At 41.8% G+C, this 17,291-nt stretch overlaps 1 protein-coding gene across 3 annotated transcripts in view; it reads right to left on the reverse strand.

Moving 5' to 3' along the window:
- LOC124776568 (acetylcholinesterase-like) overlaps nucleotides 1–17,291 on the reverse strand; it is a 200,990-nt gene that overhangs the window by 57,016 nt on the left and 126,683 nt on the right. For all 3 annotated transcript variants that reach the window (XM_047251609.1, XM_047251611.1, XM_047251610.1), the window contains exons 2-4: nucleotides 9,433–9,576; nucleotides 7,725–7,859; nucleotides 422–584 (exon numbers count right to left, since the gene is read on the reverse strand). In XM_047251609.1, coding sequence (XP_047107565.1) covers nucleotides 422–584; nucleotides 7,725–7,859; nucleotides 9,433–9,576 — 442 coding nt within the window. The remainder of the gene's footprint in view (nucleotides 1–421; nucleotides 585–7,724; nucleotides 7,860–9,432; nucleotides 9,577–17,291) is intronic.

Below are 17,291 nucleotides of genomic sequence, written 5' to 3' on the forward strand. Positions count from 1 at the left end.
GATTTTGAAGATCAAACGCGCCTGTTGGACAGAATTTGACACGATAGCCCTCAAGAGGATGTCCAAGAACTCTGTTAAACAGTCCTAAGCCTAATAATTGCTTGCGAAAGGGCCGGTGCGTTACTGACTAGCTCAATTTGGGGATCTATTTCTCTTGAATAAATCATCCAATTTTTCTGAAATGGTTATCATTTGTTTGTCAGTACATGTATAATTCCATCGTGGTGTGTCGTTTATGTTTTTGTCCGAGAGTGTATATTGCCCTGAGAAAGCACTATGAGTAAAAATATTTTCGTTTTGATCGACAAAAATCCTGCCTTCACTGGCAGGCCGAGGGTAATTTTCCGTGACCTCGTAAATTAGACCACTGCAGATGAGCAGGGTCCGGTGAAGCGTGCTGCCTGCCCGCTAGCCTACTCACCGAGCACGCCGAGACGGTAGTTGAGGGTGACTATGATGACGCCGCGCTCGACCAGGAAGTCCGGCCCGAACTGCGTGCGGCCGCCCTCGCCCTGCACGAAGCCGCCGCCGTGGATCCACACCATCACCTTCAGGGGGTCGGCGGAGTCCGTGTCATTCGGCAGCTGCAGGCGATATAGGACATTACATAGCACTTGTCAACTCGACAACTTCTCCAAAATAAAAAAAAGTGGCTATGTACATCGTAGGCGTATAAATGTGTCAGTGAAACGTAGCAGGAAGTTGCTTTTTTAGGTGTATATGGAAATGCATATCATTCCGAGACTGAGCCGTGAGGTCATCTGCCCAACTAGTCTTCGTGTTTTGTCAGTACATTACACACAGTAACAAAATTTAAACAACTTGATGTTTATCGTCATGTGTGTAGGTGAATTCCTGAGGCACCAAACTGCTGAGGTCATTGGTCCCTAGACTTACACACCACTTAAACTAACTTATACTAAGAACAACAAACACCCTCAACCCCGTGGGAGGACTAGATCCTCCGGCGGGAGGAGATGCGCAATCCGGGACACGACGCCTCAAACCGCCCGGCCACTCCGCGCGGCTTATCCGCATGTTTTTATTTTCTATATGTATCTCTGCCGTGCTGATGAAGAATATAAACCTATTTTTCTGAAATCAATATTTTAGGTATTATTTCAAAATATTCGCTTTTACTGACAATAGACTAATTAGCATATTTGACTAGGGGAAGACCAATAGCGCATATACGAAAATTAAAGAGAGATTTGGAGAGAAAAGAATCAGCTGCATATTTGTAGCTCAGGTGGAAAACCTAACACTAAACAAAGAAGGAAAAGGTGGAAGGAATACATAGTGGGGCTATACACGAGAAATGAACTTGCCACGTACTATTATACGAGTGAAAAGGGAAGAGGAAGTAAATGAATATCAGATTGAAGATGTGATTGCGAGATGAACTTGACAGACCTCAGTCGAAACAAACCGTCTAGGTAAGACACCATTCTGTCAGGGCTACTAATATCCAGAAACTACTCCATCCGGCATGCAAGATCTTTGAGACAGGCGAAATACCCTCAGCATTTCAAGAAGAATCTAGTAATTCAGTTACAAGGGAGCAGTTGCGGACTATCAGTTTAATAAGTCATGGTTGCGATATACTAACACGAATTCACTACAGGAGAACGGAAAAACTAAACTACCTCAGAGGTTTGCTAAAAGAAAAACAAACCTACGCATTTGTAGACTCACAAAAAGCTTATGACAATGCTGACTGGACTATACTCTTTGAAACTGTGAAGGTAGCAAAAGTAAAACACAAAGGGTGAAAGGCTTTATTCAACTTGTACAGAAGCCAGACAGCAGTTACACTGAGGTGACAAAAGTCATGTGATCCTGATACACACATATACAGATGGCGGTAGTATCGCGTACGAAAGCTATAAAAGGACAGTACATTGGCGGAGCTGTAATTTCTACTCAGGTGATTCACGTGAAATGGTTTCCGACGTGATTATGGCCGCATGACGGGAATCACAGATTTCTGAAGGCGGAATGCTGGTTGCAGCTAGATGCATGGGACATTACACTTCGCAAATCGGTACGGATTTCAATATTCCGAGACCAAAGTGTCAATAGAGTGCAGACAATACTACATTTCAGGCACTACCTCTCACCACGCACAAACACAGTGGCCGATGGCCTCCACTTAACGCCCGAGAGCAGCGGCGTTTGCGTGAAGTTGTCAGTGCCGACGGGCAAGCAACACTGCGTGAAATAACCGCAGAAATCAATGTGGAGCGTGCATCTTCAAATCTTCGTAGTGCAATGATTGTTCCACAAGATTTATGGTGTGCACACGCATAATTTTCACTTCTTTTTCTGATATTTCCGCTATATATCATTCAGACATCTTTAAAGTGAGCCGGAAGATAGCTAGAGATGGCTGGACGGTATAGAGCCGAAATATCAGAAGAAGAATAAAATTTATATAGCTGCATGCCCGAAATTTTATGGAACTATCAATGTGGAATGTACGACGAACGTATCCGTTAGGACAGTGCGGCGACATTTGCCGTTAGTGGGCTACGTCAGCAGACGATAGACGCGAGTGCCTTTGCTAACAGCACGACATCGCCCGCAGCGGCTCTCCTGGAATCGTGACCACGTCAGTTGGACCCTAGACGACTGCAAAACCGTGGCCTGGTTAGATGACTCCCGATTTCAGTTGGTATGAGCTGATGGTAGGGTGCGAGTGTGGCACAGACTCCACGAAACCATGGACCCAAGATGTGCAAGCTGGTGGTGGCTCCATAATTGCGTGGGCTCCGTCTACATGTACTGGAAATGGTTACGTTCGGCTACTTGGAGACCATCTGCCGCCATTCATCAATTTCGTATTTCCCAAACAACGATGTCATGTCACAGAACCACAACTGTTCGCGACTGGTTTGAATAACATTCTGGACAATTCGAGCGAATGATTTGGCTGCCCAGATCGAACAATGCGAATCTCATCGAACATTTATTGGACGTAATCGAGAGATCAGTTGGTGACAAAATCATGCACCGGCAACACTTTCGCAATTATGGACGGCTGCAGAGGCAGCGTAGCTCAATATTTCTGCAGGGGACTCCAACGACTTCTTGAGTCCATGCTACATCAAGTTTCTGAACTACGGCGTGCTAAAGGTGGTCCGACATGATATTAGGAGGTATCCAATGACTTTTGTCATCTCACTGTATAAGAGGCGAAGTGTATGAAAGGAAAGCAGTCGTGAAAGGAGTGAGACAGGGTCGTAGCTGAACCCGATGTTATTTAATCTGTACACTGAGCAAGCAGTAAAGAAAACCGACGAAAAATTTACAGTAGGAATTAAAGTACAGGAATAAGCAATAACGACTTTGAAGTTTGCCGACGATATTGTAATTCCGTCAGAAACAGCAAAGGACTTGGAAGAGCACGGACAGCATCTTGAAAAGAGGATGTAAGATGAGCAAAACAAACATAATGGAATGTAGTCGAATTAAATCAGGTGGTGCTGAGGGAATTAGATTAGGAAACGAGACACTATAACTATTCGATGAGTTTTGCTATTTTGGCAGAGTTGATGATGGCCGAACTAGAGAGCATATAAAATGTGGACAGCCAAAGCCAAGGAAAGCGTTTCTGAAAAAGAGAACTATGTTAGCATCAAGTACAGACTTAAGTCTTTTCTGAACGTATTTGTCTAGACTGTAGCCATGGATGGAAACGAAACAGGGGAGATAAGTAATTAAGACAAGAAGAGGATAGAGACTTTTGAAATGCACTGTTGCAGAAGACTGATGAAGATTAGATCATCTAACTAATGAGGAAGTACTGAATAGAATTGGGGAGACAAGAAATTTGTAGCACAACTTGACTAAAAGAATGCATCCGTTCGTAAGACACATTCTGAGATCCAAGGAATCACCAGTTTAGTGTTGGAGAGAAGTCAGAGGATAAGAAACCTAGAGGGAGACCAAGAGATGAATAAAGTAAGCATATTCGGAAGGATGTAGGTTGCAGTACTTATTCTGAGATAAGGAGGTTCACACAGGCTAGAGTAGCATTGAGAACTGCATCAAACCAGTCTTTGGTCTGAAGACCACTACACAAGAGCTTAACATGAATAATTATTGCGTTCAACAAACAGGCTAATAAATAAAAAATAAATGTTTACAAGCACAGCAGTTCTTGTAACACCCAACAAACATCATAAAGGGATATTTTTTAGTTTGGACAGAATTTAAATCGAAAATGAATATCAAATCGGCTTCTTCGTTTATGTTGATCCCTTCGTTTCAAGCACTTAGCCCAAACATAGTCCCCCATCATAGTTGTATCCCACCTTCCTTGGTATCTTTTTCCCATAGACCGAGTGTCTTGCCGATAACCTTCACCATATTCTTCACACACGTGTCCCAATTTCTGTTTAAAGAAATCATTATGTCAATGCAAGCAGGGAATTTTAATTGACATTCTGCATCCAAAGACATTGCAGCTTTGAATTAAAGCATCTATATGTTCTACGTAATTCTCACTTCTTGCCTAGTAACCCATCCACCAGTATTCTAAACGATTCCCATGCATTACATTGTTTTGGAGTCAGTGTTTCCTCCAGATTTTTTTTATTGCAAAATGAGCCAAATTTGGGGTCCGGTAAAAATTTCTCCTTTCACTTCTGCATCAGACTTCTGGGGAACCATTTATATTATGAAATGAAGAGCTGCAGAATCACTAGCCAAACCATTAAGAAACTGATTAGTTAATCCCAATTTATTATGCAGGGAGGGTAGCGCCGGTTATTCCTGCGTGCAAGAGTTCCTCGCAGTAAGTTATTTATGCCTAGAATTAGCTATTCTCTCACAGGCCATTCTTTCTTAATACAATTTTTGGCTGTTTCTCTGCTATACCAAAGACAGGAGAAACATGACTATTTTGTGAAGCCTCTATGAAGTCCTACAAAGAGTCCAGTCATTTTAAAATCTCCACATAATAACCTAAAAAGCAGTGGAATAATAATACACTTTAGTATTATCTAGCGGTAACCTACAGTACTAACGAAGGAAATAGAAAGAAAACTTATAACCAACACGGCATTGGGTGATATCTACTGGTTATTTATCGAAGTAAATGAACGAAATATTTTATATCTAGGTCTTTTAAAAACAAGGATATCCCCATTATTTAAAAAATAATTGTTATTTTCGCAAAATTATCATCATTTTGTGTTCTGCAGGTCAATTTTAATCAGAAAGTGTTGTTGAACTGACAAATTCTTGTTACATAGTGTTACTTATCACACATTTTGTAGACGTAACTCTTTCAGAATAGATTTTTCATATTTAGTCTTGAATCTCTAATTTTTGAAAGCGTAGAAAGTGTAATAGCTAGAACAGATAATAACCACAGTTTACATTTCTCTGTGAAGACGACAATAATACGCATAATTATACTGGTTACTACGCTTCTGTGTGAGCAATGGCTGTGTGGGGATAGAGAGATGAAGAAGAGGCGGAAGAACTTGAGGAAACAGTAGCATAAAAGACATTCAGAGATGAGGAAAATTAAGATGAGATGAGTGAGCACAGAAGAAAACGCAGTAGGAAGAATAAATAATGATTTTATCCAATAACTGCCTCTACGCCAAATTAAGTCCACTTCGTCTCTGCTCGTGTTAGTCTACCGGATTCCTCCCACAACTTTCATTGCTGTTTCTTTTCTGGCCCCTAGTGGTGAACTCAGATATCATTTACAACAACAATTTGAAGCATGAATTCAGCTAAATTCTTTTGAAAGCAGTCCAAATGGTTCTCGGAAATTCGTTTTCCTTTAGCTTTTGGCATTTTTCATTAATTCGACAATCGTAAAACGCAAAGTCGGCTGTTCCATATATTGTGGACCACCAATAAGATATTTTTGACTTGCTTGATTCTTTCATCTGTTGTTGCAGTCTCTATTCGCTCTTCACGCAGGTTACTTTCAAGAAAAGCGTGGCTGCTTTCAATCCTTATTTCGCACGTACTACAAATGAAGCTGCGGACTCCTTACACGATTTTCACACATTGTATATTTGGTTGGCGATTAAGTGTAGAAAAGAAACAATGTTAATACATGTTGCCTTCGTTGTTCCATGGCCTCTTTTTTCCGCAGTCACAGTATTACAATTTACGTAGGTTATATAGGTTTACAGTCGCATAAGACTGTATAACCTGTTAACTTCAAACAACTTTAAGCTGTAACAGTGTTCCAGTTTACCTTTTTGAAAGAACTCCTTACGACACAATCACTTTAAATAGTGGCGTATGCAGAAGTATTGCACATTTCAGGTTGACAATGTATAATTCTGTGTAACAGTTACCAACGAAATAAAAATAAAAGTACATTATTTTTATATCAGCATCATATCTTCTCCGGGCCGAAAGTGTCCTGCTACCCTCCCCCCTAATAATGCTGTGGATCGAGGAGGAGAAAGAGAAACTGTAGTGTTGGCAGAAGAGCCAACATCGTGTTACTAGAGGAGGCCGAAATACACGCGTTTTAGCTCACGCTGGCTGGCGTGAGGAGGGAAGAACTATACTGACGTGAGGTCTGGAACATGACAAGGAATTAGAATTCAGAAAGCGGACGTAATTAGTTTCATACTTAACTTTAATCCATTAATGATGAACGTCACTCTTGACGGTACATGAGCCACAATATTATCTGTTCAGAATAGGAACTGAGGATGGCGCCTTGCTAGGTCGTAGCAAATGACGTAGCTGAAGGCTATGCTAAACTGTCGTCTCGGCAAATGAGAGCGTATGTAGACAGTGAACCATCGCTAGCAAAGTCGTCTGTACAACTGGGGCGAGTGCTAGTGAGTCTCTCTAGACTAGACCTGCCGTGTGGCGACGCTCGGTCTGCAATCACTGATAGTGGCGACACGCGGGTCCGACGTATACTAACGGACCGCGGCCGATTTAAAGGCTACCACCTAGCAAGTGTGGTGTCTGGTGGTGACACCACAGAAACAGACATTAATGAAACGTGGATCCACGACATCGCCATCAGAACGTCAGGAAGAACACGAATCCACTCGTACCAGGCCGTGGGAATGGTCATGCATCCGTCGCAAACTTCAGCTTTCGCAAATGGCCGTCCCGGTCTCCGGCAGCATGGATGGTTAGTGTTTTCTTCCGCTAATTATTGATTTCTTCCTGTGGTACTCGTCAGAGAAAAAGACGTCCAGCTGTAGTGTCAGAAGGTGAAGTATCAGGACCTCTAGCGAAGCTTACCGAGAGCGGGACAATCTTCACACTTGATCAGCCATTTCCATGATTGTGTGTTACAGTTCTGAAACATATCTGAGAGAAATACTAACGAGCTAAGAAACAAGACTGTAACCTGATGATGGACCTATGTCTCACAAACGCGTCTTGATTACCAAATGTAAGTTTAGTTAACCAGTGTTTTTCACTCGTTTAATAAACGGGACTACATTGTGTGCGTTTGTCGTATTACACATGAACCTTCCGTAGAATGGATCTAATCTGCGTGTGGAACTATTTGAGATGCCTATACGATCATGGGGAAATGTTTGAATGTTGGCGAAAACCTGCCCTTAAGAAATCACTCAGTAATTTGTAATATATCTGCATGGTCATTTGAGAGCGTGCTAGTTGATGTAAGTGATAAATCATTATATTGATATCTCTGGGAGGTATGTAAACAGATGGGAGACAGTACATTAAGTGTGGATGGATTCCTGCCTCACCTGCGGTGTGTACACGTTGAGGTAGAGGCAGTCCTCGCTGCCCAGGTAGACACCCGCATCGTTCACTTGCGCGCAGAGTGAACCTTCCTCCAACGCGTCCAGCACGCCGTCCCATGGTCTCTTAGGCTCCGCCTCCTGTTACCAAAAGATACAAACTGTAATCAGATTACCACCTACACAAAGAAACCAAAACTAAATCTTTCGCCATTCGTTTGGTCTTGTAAATTTTAGATATCACACTAATCAGTCTTGCACTGATTTTTAGACGTCTTCTGTATTGATCTATGAAGTATTCTACTCCGAACGTGACGAGTACTCATATTCCACTTTCACAGTACAACAAGTGTACAAGTTCGTAATCAGACCGTATTGAGTTAACGTCTCCAACAGCCCCAAACAGAATAATATAGTTTAACCTGAAGTCAGGGGGTCAAAGTCAAGTCATCGTACGCTATATCCAAGACATTCAACACGAGAATCCAATGCGTATCTGAATCCACACGTGCCGGCCGCGGTGGTCTAGCGGTTCTAGGCGCTTCAGTCCGGAACCGCGCGACTGCTACGGTAGCAGGTTCGAATCCTGCCTCGGGCATGGCTGTGTGTGATGTCCTTAGGTTAGTTAGGTTTAAGTAGTTCTAAGTTCTAGGGGACTGATGACCACAGATGTTAAGTCCCATAGTGCTCAGAGCCATTTGAACCATTTGAACCAATCCACACGCAACGACAGGCTTTGCACAATCATTTCACGGTATCTCACAAGCAGGTTGCAGATCCGAAGTGCTGTTGCGTTGCCGATCCAGGTTTTTATACAGGGTAGTCATAAATAGTCTCAAAAGAATGTAAGTGTGTTGCAGGGTCGGCTGTGCTGGAAAAATAATTGTTAAGAAAAAAATTAGATACGTTGCGCCGTTTCCAAGTTAATGAGCATTGAAGTTAACCAACGAGGCCGTTGCGTGCGCAAATTCAAGTGGCCTGCCAGATACAATATAGTGTCAGTTGTTCTCATAGCACAGATGATAGCTCACGAGACTGCTCAGCCTTGGGCTCGGGTTCGATTCTTATTACCGTCCCATGTCCAATTTTTGTATCGTTCTGTTGTTGGTTTCTAGGAAACCAAACAAAGAACAGGTTTGGCGACGTCTTTGACGAATCTCTTGAATTTGCGAGCGCAGCCGCCTGATTGGCTAACTTCAATGCTAATTAACTAGGAAACAGATCAACGGAAATTTTCCTTAACAATTATTTCTCAGCACAACCAACGCTGTAACACCACTGCAAGCTTTTGAGGCTGTTTCTGACACCCTTCATACTGGCCTTGAGCCGTAGTTGAGGGCAGCACTTTACCTGTTGGGAAAGCCGCCTAGGGCGTGCTGCTGCATCTGTCAGTGATTGTACTGTGTCGATATTGATGACATAGTCTGAGTCTGAAACGCCGTTAGGCCGGGATATAAGATTCCAAGCAACCGATGGTCTCCACACAGACGTGCCAATATTACAAACTGCTTCTCTACAGTGTAATCATGGTGTAATAATTAATGATGTAGGTCTAAATAATTAAAAGAAAACTATGCTCAGTCCCATTTTCTTATTAATGTTTACATAGAAGGTGTTTGGCATGTTATCATGATGTATAGCTTTACCACAGCAGCATAAGTGTCAGTAAGTGAGAGTTACATAATTTTTTTGGAATGATATTACATTATCTTACCTTAAATCTGCGTGGTCCGACTGGAGGCTCTGCGTAAGGGATACCAGAGAAACTGACGTACGGGAAGCCATAGACGGTGAGGCCAGCGTAGCCCCTGACAAGGCCTTCTTCTAGGCGCACCACAGGCTGCTCTTGAGGAAGAGGCTGCAAAACGAAAGTGGAAACGGAAGTTACGCTCTGTGGCAGCTATAAGGAAGTGCTGGGTATTCAGGATGTGGTTGTCAGCGCGCTTCGTTTTTACAAACCTCATTCTCGACTACAAGGCTTGGTGATTATGATACCTAGGTCGTCGCAATACAGGTTGAGTCAGGAGGAAAGGTACATGCTTCGAGGGGTGATAGTAGCAATGATTCTGAGCAAAAAACTTCATACAGACATACGTCCTATTCCGAATGGTTTCCGAAACAGGACACATTTAATATCACTTAAAAATTAAACTACATTAAATATCCTACAAAAAAAAGACCTTTGCATTTCTTCTCTGGGGCTAATAGTTTGCGCGAAGAGAGCATGGAATCCCGAAAATCTCGCGCGAGGCGCACGCGGTGTAGCTTAGGTAGTTTTCGAGGACTAGTTTCCCGACTTGATAGACCACAAGAGCCCGTATCAAATCGTTCGTCTCGGCTTCCTCTACACTACTGTGGTGCGTTGTAAACGATAACAACGGTTGAGTCATACAGAAAATAAAAAACAATGTAGAGGAGACCGGGGCTAGTTGTTACACGGGGCAAGTTGTTACTCGACAATAAAAATTTCCGCGCTAGAGCAGTTTACTCGTTGCTCCGCCAGATGGTAGCACTAAGAGACCCCCTCCTCCCATCCTACCTATATCAGCCGTCAGTTGATAATAAGGCGTTAGTGACAGAAAACATGTTTTTCCTGTGCTGGAGTAATTTTTTTAGTCTGTCTGAATTTTTTCATAGTTCACAGGAAATTGCTGATTTCATTTTAAATTTTGCAACATATCAGCGTCCAACATTCAGGTACGTAGTAGTATACGTTAAACTTCCAAACAAAAAGTTTATATTGTTGATTTCGACAATAAGAGAAAATGACGTAGCATGGGGTCAGTTGTTACGGTGTAACAGCTTGCCCCAAAGAGTTTTTGTTTCCTTTAATGTAAGCAATTATGTCTATCTACAGGTATAATGGCGTAATTATAAGAAGAAGACTGACAGAGGCACTATTCCCAAGGAAACATATGCTGAAGCGGCAAATGAAGTTCTAAGTGGCTTTTCTTCATTGCGGAAAGCTGCCCAAAAGTACAATATAAATTTTATGACGCTGCAGAGGTTTTGCAAGCGAATGCAATCAACAAAAGGGAGGTAGGCAGCTTGTTTTTCATTGTCAGCGTCGCCAACTGTGGCGTTGTAGATTATTGGTGTTATATAACGTGCAAATACATCAATATATCTAAGCAAATTAATCTCTTCTGACATAACAAATACGCGCAGGAAAACGTAGCCTATAACAGCCAATTACAATTTTTCTTGTCTGCTTACTTTCAGAATCGTGAGAGATGCTTGTGCCAAACATTGGTTATAAGCGATCTCGGCAGGTTTTCTCAGACGAATAAGAAGCAGAGCTGGAAGAATACATTCAGAAAGCTGCTAAGCTCTACTATGGACTTTCTGCGAAGGAAGTGAGGAGTCTAGCATTTCAATATGTCGTGAACAATAATGTCAAGTTTCCCGTTGGTTGGAGCGATGTAGAACTAGCTTCCACTGACTGGTTTGGAGGATTCCTCAAACGAAAGAAAACGCTTTCCATCCGCACACCAGAAGCTACCAGCCTAAGAAGGGCTACAAGTTGCAATAAGCACAACGTAGGTAGATTTTTTACAAATCTAAGTGAAGTTTATGATCGATACAAATTTCAATGTCAAGAAGTGTATAATGTGGACGAGACTGCCGTCACCACGGTACAAACGCCCGCCAAAATTGTGGCAAGGAAAGGAATTAAACAAGTTGGTTCTATAACGTCTGCTGAAAGAAGAACTCTAGTTACTGTTGCCTTGGCAGTAAAAGCGTCTGGAAACTCAATCCCGCCTTTCTTCGTGTTACCAAGAAAGAACTTAAGGGATTATTTCTTTCGAAATGGGCCAGAAGGTAGCGCAGGGTCTTCAAACAAGTCAGGGTGGATGACAGTGCAAGATTTTCGCTCGTTCATGCTTCAATTCATTAATCATTCCAGGGCTACAAGAGAGCGACCGGTTCTCCTTCTTTTGGACAACCATTAATCGCACCTTGATATTTCAGTGTTGGACGTAGCCAAAGAAAACGGGGTAGTCCTCTCTTTTCCGCCACATACGTCTCATAAATTGCAACCTTTAGACGGAGCTGTATTTGGCCCATTTAAAAAATATATTAACTCTGCATCAGATGCGTGGATGAAAAACAATGCTGGAAACACTATGACAATATATGACATTCCATTTATAGTTAAACAATCTTTGCTTAGCGCTTCTACGCCAAGGAACATCAAGGCTCGATTTCAAGTGACTGGAATATCGCCATTTAACAGAGAAATTTTTACAGACGATGAATTTTTGCCCTTTGCCGCGACGGACCGCCCATACAGGGAAGATGAAACTCTGCTTTCTGTGTCTCCTACGAACTCAGTAGGGGATGGCGTTCCCAGCACATCAACAAGTGTGGAATCAAGTCCGACGCCTTGCACCTCAACAGTTGGTTCTGCAAACTCCATACACACACATGTGCCACCTGAAGAACTGAGGCCTTTCCCGAAAGCTCCTGCCCGCAAGAAAACAGTAGGAAGAAATAAACGAATGAGTGCTATCCTGACTGATTCACCAGTAAAAGCAGCATTGACAGTTGAGGCAAATAGACAAAAGACACCTGCAAGACGATGACTGGTGTTGGCGCCGAAAAATAAAAACAAAAAAGCAAAAACGGGGAAACGAAAATGTGAGATCGTAGAATCATCTGATGAGGAAGACGACTGCGTGTGTATTGAGTGTATGGAACCATACTCTCTGTCAAGACCACCAACCACATGGCTACAGTGCACAAAATGTAAAAGGTGGGCACATGATACGTGTGCCAAGCATGACAGTTTCTTTATTTGTAAAAACTGTAGCTCTGATAATGAACTTGATATTTCTTCATCAGATTAATGATAACCGTTTGTCAATATTAGTACTGTGTTTCAAGTTTTATGATTTGTTACCACCTCTTGCATTAAAACTAATGATTAAATAAATCTGCGTTATGGAACCAAAAATATATTTTTTCTTAATTATTATGTAACAACTAACCCCATATAGTGTAACAAGATGCCCCATAGTGGGGTAGGTTGTTACATCATACAAGTTAGCAAAAAAGTTGATATAGAGCTTAACAATCTGAGCTTACATTTATGACAAAAATTTCATTGTGAAGACTAAATAATGTGCTAACTTTTGGCATCTGTCCAATCGACATACGTGCCCCCTACATTAAATCTGACTTATCTCGGAAATCATTCGGAATAGGTTGGTTGGTTGGTTGGTTGATTTGGTGGAAGAGACAAAACAGCGAGGTCATCGGTCTCATGGGGTTTGGAAAGGATGGGGAAGAAAGTCGGCTGTGCCCTTTCAAAGAAACCATGCTGGCATTCGTCTAAAGCGATGCAGGGAAATCACGAAAAACGTAAATCAGAATGCGCGGACGCGGGATTGAACCGTCATCCTCTCGAATGCGAGTCCAATGTGCTAACCACTGCGCCATCTCGCGCGGTCATTCGGAATAGGAAATATGTCCACACAACGTTTTCTTGCTCAGAACCACTAATCCTATCACCGCTCAAAGCATGTACCATTTCTCCTGACTCACCCTGTATATAACGCAAAATCAGGCGAGAAAACAGAATTAACATTTCAGAGTGAAACTGTAAGAATAGTTTATTGATGTTGAATAAAAATGGAGATGGACGATGTAACTAGTCGAACTAAGAAGTGACTGGCATTTACGACAATTTTCAGGGATTCACTGCTTTATATATCACCTATGTGAGAAAGTTGACATGAGTTGTTGTTGTGGTCCTCAGTCCTGAGACTGGTTTGATTCAGCTCTCCATGCTACTCTATCCTGTGCAAGCTTCTTCATCTCCCAGTACCTACTGCAACCTACATCCTTCTGAATCTGCTTAGTGTATTCATCTCTTGGTCTCCCTCTACGATTTTTACCCTCCACGCTGCCCTCCAATACTAAATTGGTGATCCCTTGATGCCTCGGAACATGTCCTACCAACCGATCCCTTCTTCTGGTCAAGTTGTGCCATCAACTTCTCTTCTCCCCAATCCTATTCAATACTTCCTCATTAGTTATGTGATCTACCCATCTAATCTTCAGCATTCTTCTGTAGCACCACATTTCGAAAGCTTCTATTCTTTTCTTGTCCAAACTATTTATCTTCCATGTTTCACTTCCATACAAATACTTTCAGAAATGACTTCCTGACACTTAAATCTATACTCGATGTTAACAAATTTCTCTTCTTCAGAAACGCTTTCCTTGCCATTGCCAGTCTACATTTTACATCCTCTCTACTTCGACCATCATCAGTTACTTTGCTCCCCAAATAGGAAAACTCCTTTACTACTTTAAGTGTCTCATTTCCTAATCTAATTCCCTTAGCATCACCCGACTTAATTCGACTACATTCCACAATCCTCGTTTTGCTTTTGTTGATGTTCATCTTATATCCTCCTTTCAAGACGCTATCCATTCCATTCAACTGCTCTTCCAAGTCCTTTGCTGTCTCTGACAGAATTACAACGTCATCGGCGAACCTCAAAGTTTTTATTTCTTCTCCATGGATTTTAATACCTACTCCGAATTTTTTTCTTTTGTTTTCTTTACTGCTTGCTCAATATACAGATTGAATAACATCGGGGAGAGGCTGCAACCCTGTCTTACTCCCTTCCCAACAACTGCTTCCCTTTCGTGTCCCTCGACTCTTATAACTGCCATCTGGTTTCTGTACAAATTGTAAATAGCCTTTCGCTCCCTGTATTTTACCCCTGCCACCTTTAGAATTTGAAAGAGAGTATTCCAGTCAACATTGTCATGAGTATCGTAAGGAAAAACCTCATTGAGTGCTTTGCGTAATTTTAACTTCATACGTGGCTTTCAAGAGCAGATACGGTATCACAGCAGCAACACTAAGAGAGGGTAACATTAACTCCCTTACTGTTTTCGTGTATACATTTTTAATCTCTCAGGAAACTCCAGTCTCGTTGGCATTTAGAACTATAACACAGGCGTAAGTGTTAACAGAAAACATTAGTACAAGAATCTACAGAGTAATCAATAACCGATTTTTGTTCTGTCATGTGTGATAACCGACAGCAAAGGTATTACTTATCTAAAGCAATCAAAATACGTAACGGAAAACCACAAAAACTATTTTTTGAGAGATTACGTAGCTTGAATCATATGTTCCAACTAGTGTAATTATTGTACATCAAAAATTGCCGCGATGGAATTTATAAATCCAAATTTCACATATATCAGCATACGTAATTTTGATTGAGAGTAGCATCTATTAATAGCATAATATCTATCAAACTGAAGTGTCTTCTTCAGTACTGTGTATTGTGGAAGCTATATTATGATCATAAGAATTATACAGAAATTTAACACAAAATCGAACATCAGTATTGATATTCTCTTTTTCCTTGCATATTTTAATTGCTTTACATAAGAACCACATTTTCTGTCCGTTATCAGACATGATAGTGCAAGTATCGGTTATTGATTACTCTGTAGATTCTTGCACTAATGCTTTCTGTTAACACTTGTGCAGTTAAAGGCGCTGCAGTCTGGAACCGCAAGACCGCTACAGTCGCAGGTTCGAATCCTGCCTCGGGCATGGATGTTTGTGATGTCCTTAGGTTAGTTAGGTTTAACTAGTTCTAAGTTCTAGGGGACTAATGACCTCCGCAGTTGAGTCCCATAGTGCTCAGAGCCATTTGAACCATTTTTGTTAACACTTATGCCTAATGTTACGTTCAAAATCTAAATGCTAACAAGACAGGAATTTCCTGAGAGATTAAAACTCTACGTCGGGCCGAGATACCAACCTGAATCCTTGCCTTTTCTCGGTACTGCTCTTACCACTACTGAGCTACTCATACGCGATTTATGATCCACCCGCACAGTTGCATTTTGCATTTCTGTCTGTATTACACCCCCCCCCCCCTTCCTCCTAAAATGACAGCGTTAACTCCGTTACAGAGCAAAATATTCGTTCTAAATTCGTTGCGGTATGCAACTGTATGTTGCCTGCATGGAATGTGTAGGCTAATCCAAAAGTCGATAAACACCATCAAAACTTGAGACGCGGAAAGGGTACCGTAATAGATGAGGTAGCTGAAGCGATGTTTGCTCTGACCAGCGTAAGTAGTGCCCAAAGCAACCCAAAAGTGTTAAGCCGATACCCTTCGACACAAATTAAATTGACGTGGCGTATAAACCCTGCTACGAAGGTTCTCTCTGATCCACAATCAATTGGCTGAAACATAGGAAATACTGTGAACGGATTACCTCTGTTAAAACGCCAAAAATCTGTTAGTTTCTTTCAGGACACTCGGCGAAGTCCATAAAATTATTTCGATTTCAAGAACGAAAGATCAGCTTTTGACTCAATCTTTGTACTGTCTTCATATTGTCAGATAAAATTTTAGGACTCTACAGAATACCTGCAGTTTACTTTGTTTCAGATTCACAAAGGTGAGACAACATTGTCTTTAAGTTAGTGTTACAAATAATTTGCAAGTGCGCTTAGGTATGGAATGCATGGAATGTCATGATTTATAGACACCGACTGCAGATGTTTAAAGAGGCTTTCTAAGCTGTAGCTTTAGGTACCAGCACCAGCGAGCGTAGAAAAAAATGTGCAGGTAAGGAGCGTTGTATCTATCCTTGAACGGCGTCCAGTGTAAGCACGATTATTGAAAAATTTCTCAAATTCACGTCAGAGGCGTTAGATTCCTTGTATCAACACGAGAGATAGAGGGCGCTAATAATTTCTTGTACGTAACTTCAGAGAGCCAAACGGAAAATTTTTTATGGACGTTTGTTTGCGTGCGAAATTGCGTACACTGGTGCTTTTGGAAATTTTTCTTACAGGTATCGATACAGAACTACTTCTCTCATAAATTTATAAGCGTACCACATTTACTGACGAAGATTATTTCAATAATCGTTGCGGAATTAGATACGAGGTTGGTAAATCTATTTGTTTATTTCCAAATAAGCCGGACGATGTGACCGAGCGGTTCTAGGCGCTTCAGTCAGGAACCGCACTACTGCTACGATCGCAGGTTAGAATCCTGCCTCGGGCATGGACGTGTGTGATGTCCTTAGGTTAGTTAGGTTTAAGCAGTTCTAAGTCTAGGAGATTGATGACCTCAGATGTTAAGTCCCATAGTGCTTAGAGCCATTTGAACCATTTCCACCTATACCAAAAAGTAATACTCGCTGTGTTGTACAAGTTGACCAGAAGCGCGAGGTCCAGTTGTCTTAATAACTTTAAACACATAATCACTTTTAGGCCCAAAGAGATGTTAGAGCCTACATTTAGTCAGCTATCAAAACTCAGTCCATTTGGAGGGGGGGGGGGGGGGGCATCTGCAGACTTCTGTCCAGCACTCCGTGAGAATTGCTCTATGGCTATTAACAGCAAAGTGTTGGGGATGCTACTCGACAGAAGCAGAACAAAACTTTTATATACGAAGTTCTTTTCAAAAAATTCCGGAACATTCGTAATTACGCACCAACGGCGTGCTGGAGCGAAATGTGGTTGGCATCCCTGCACATGCCTGTGTTTCATGTGTAACTGACGGAAGTTACATT

Source organism: Schistocerca piceifrons, chromosome 2 (genome assembly GCF_021461385.2).
Source record: "Schistocerca piceifrons isolate TAMUIC-IGC-003096 chromosome 2, iqSchPice1.1, whole genome shotgun sequence".
NCBI classification, from domain to species: Eukaryota; Metazoa; Arthropoda; class Insecta; order Orthoptera; family Acrididae; genus Schistocerca; species Schistocerca piceifrons.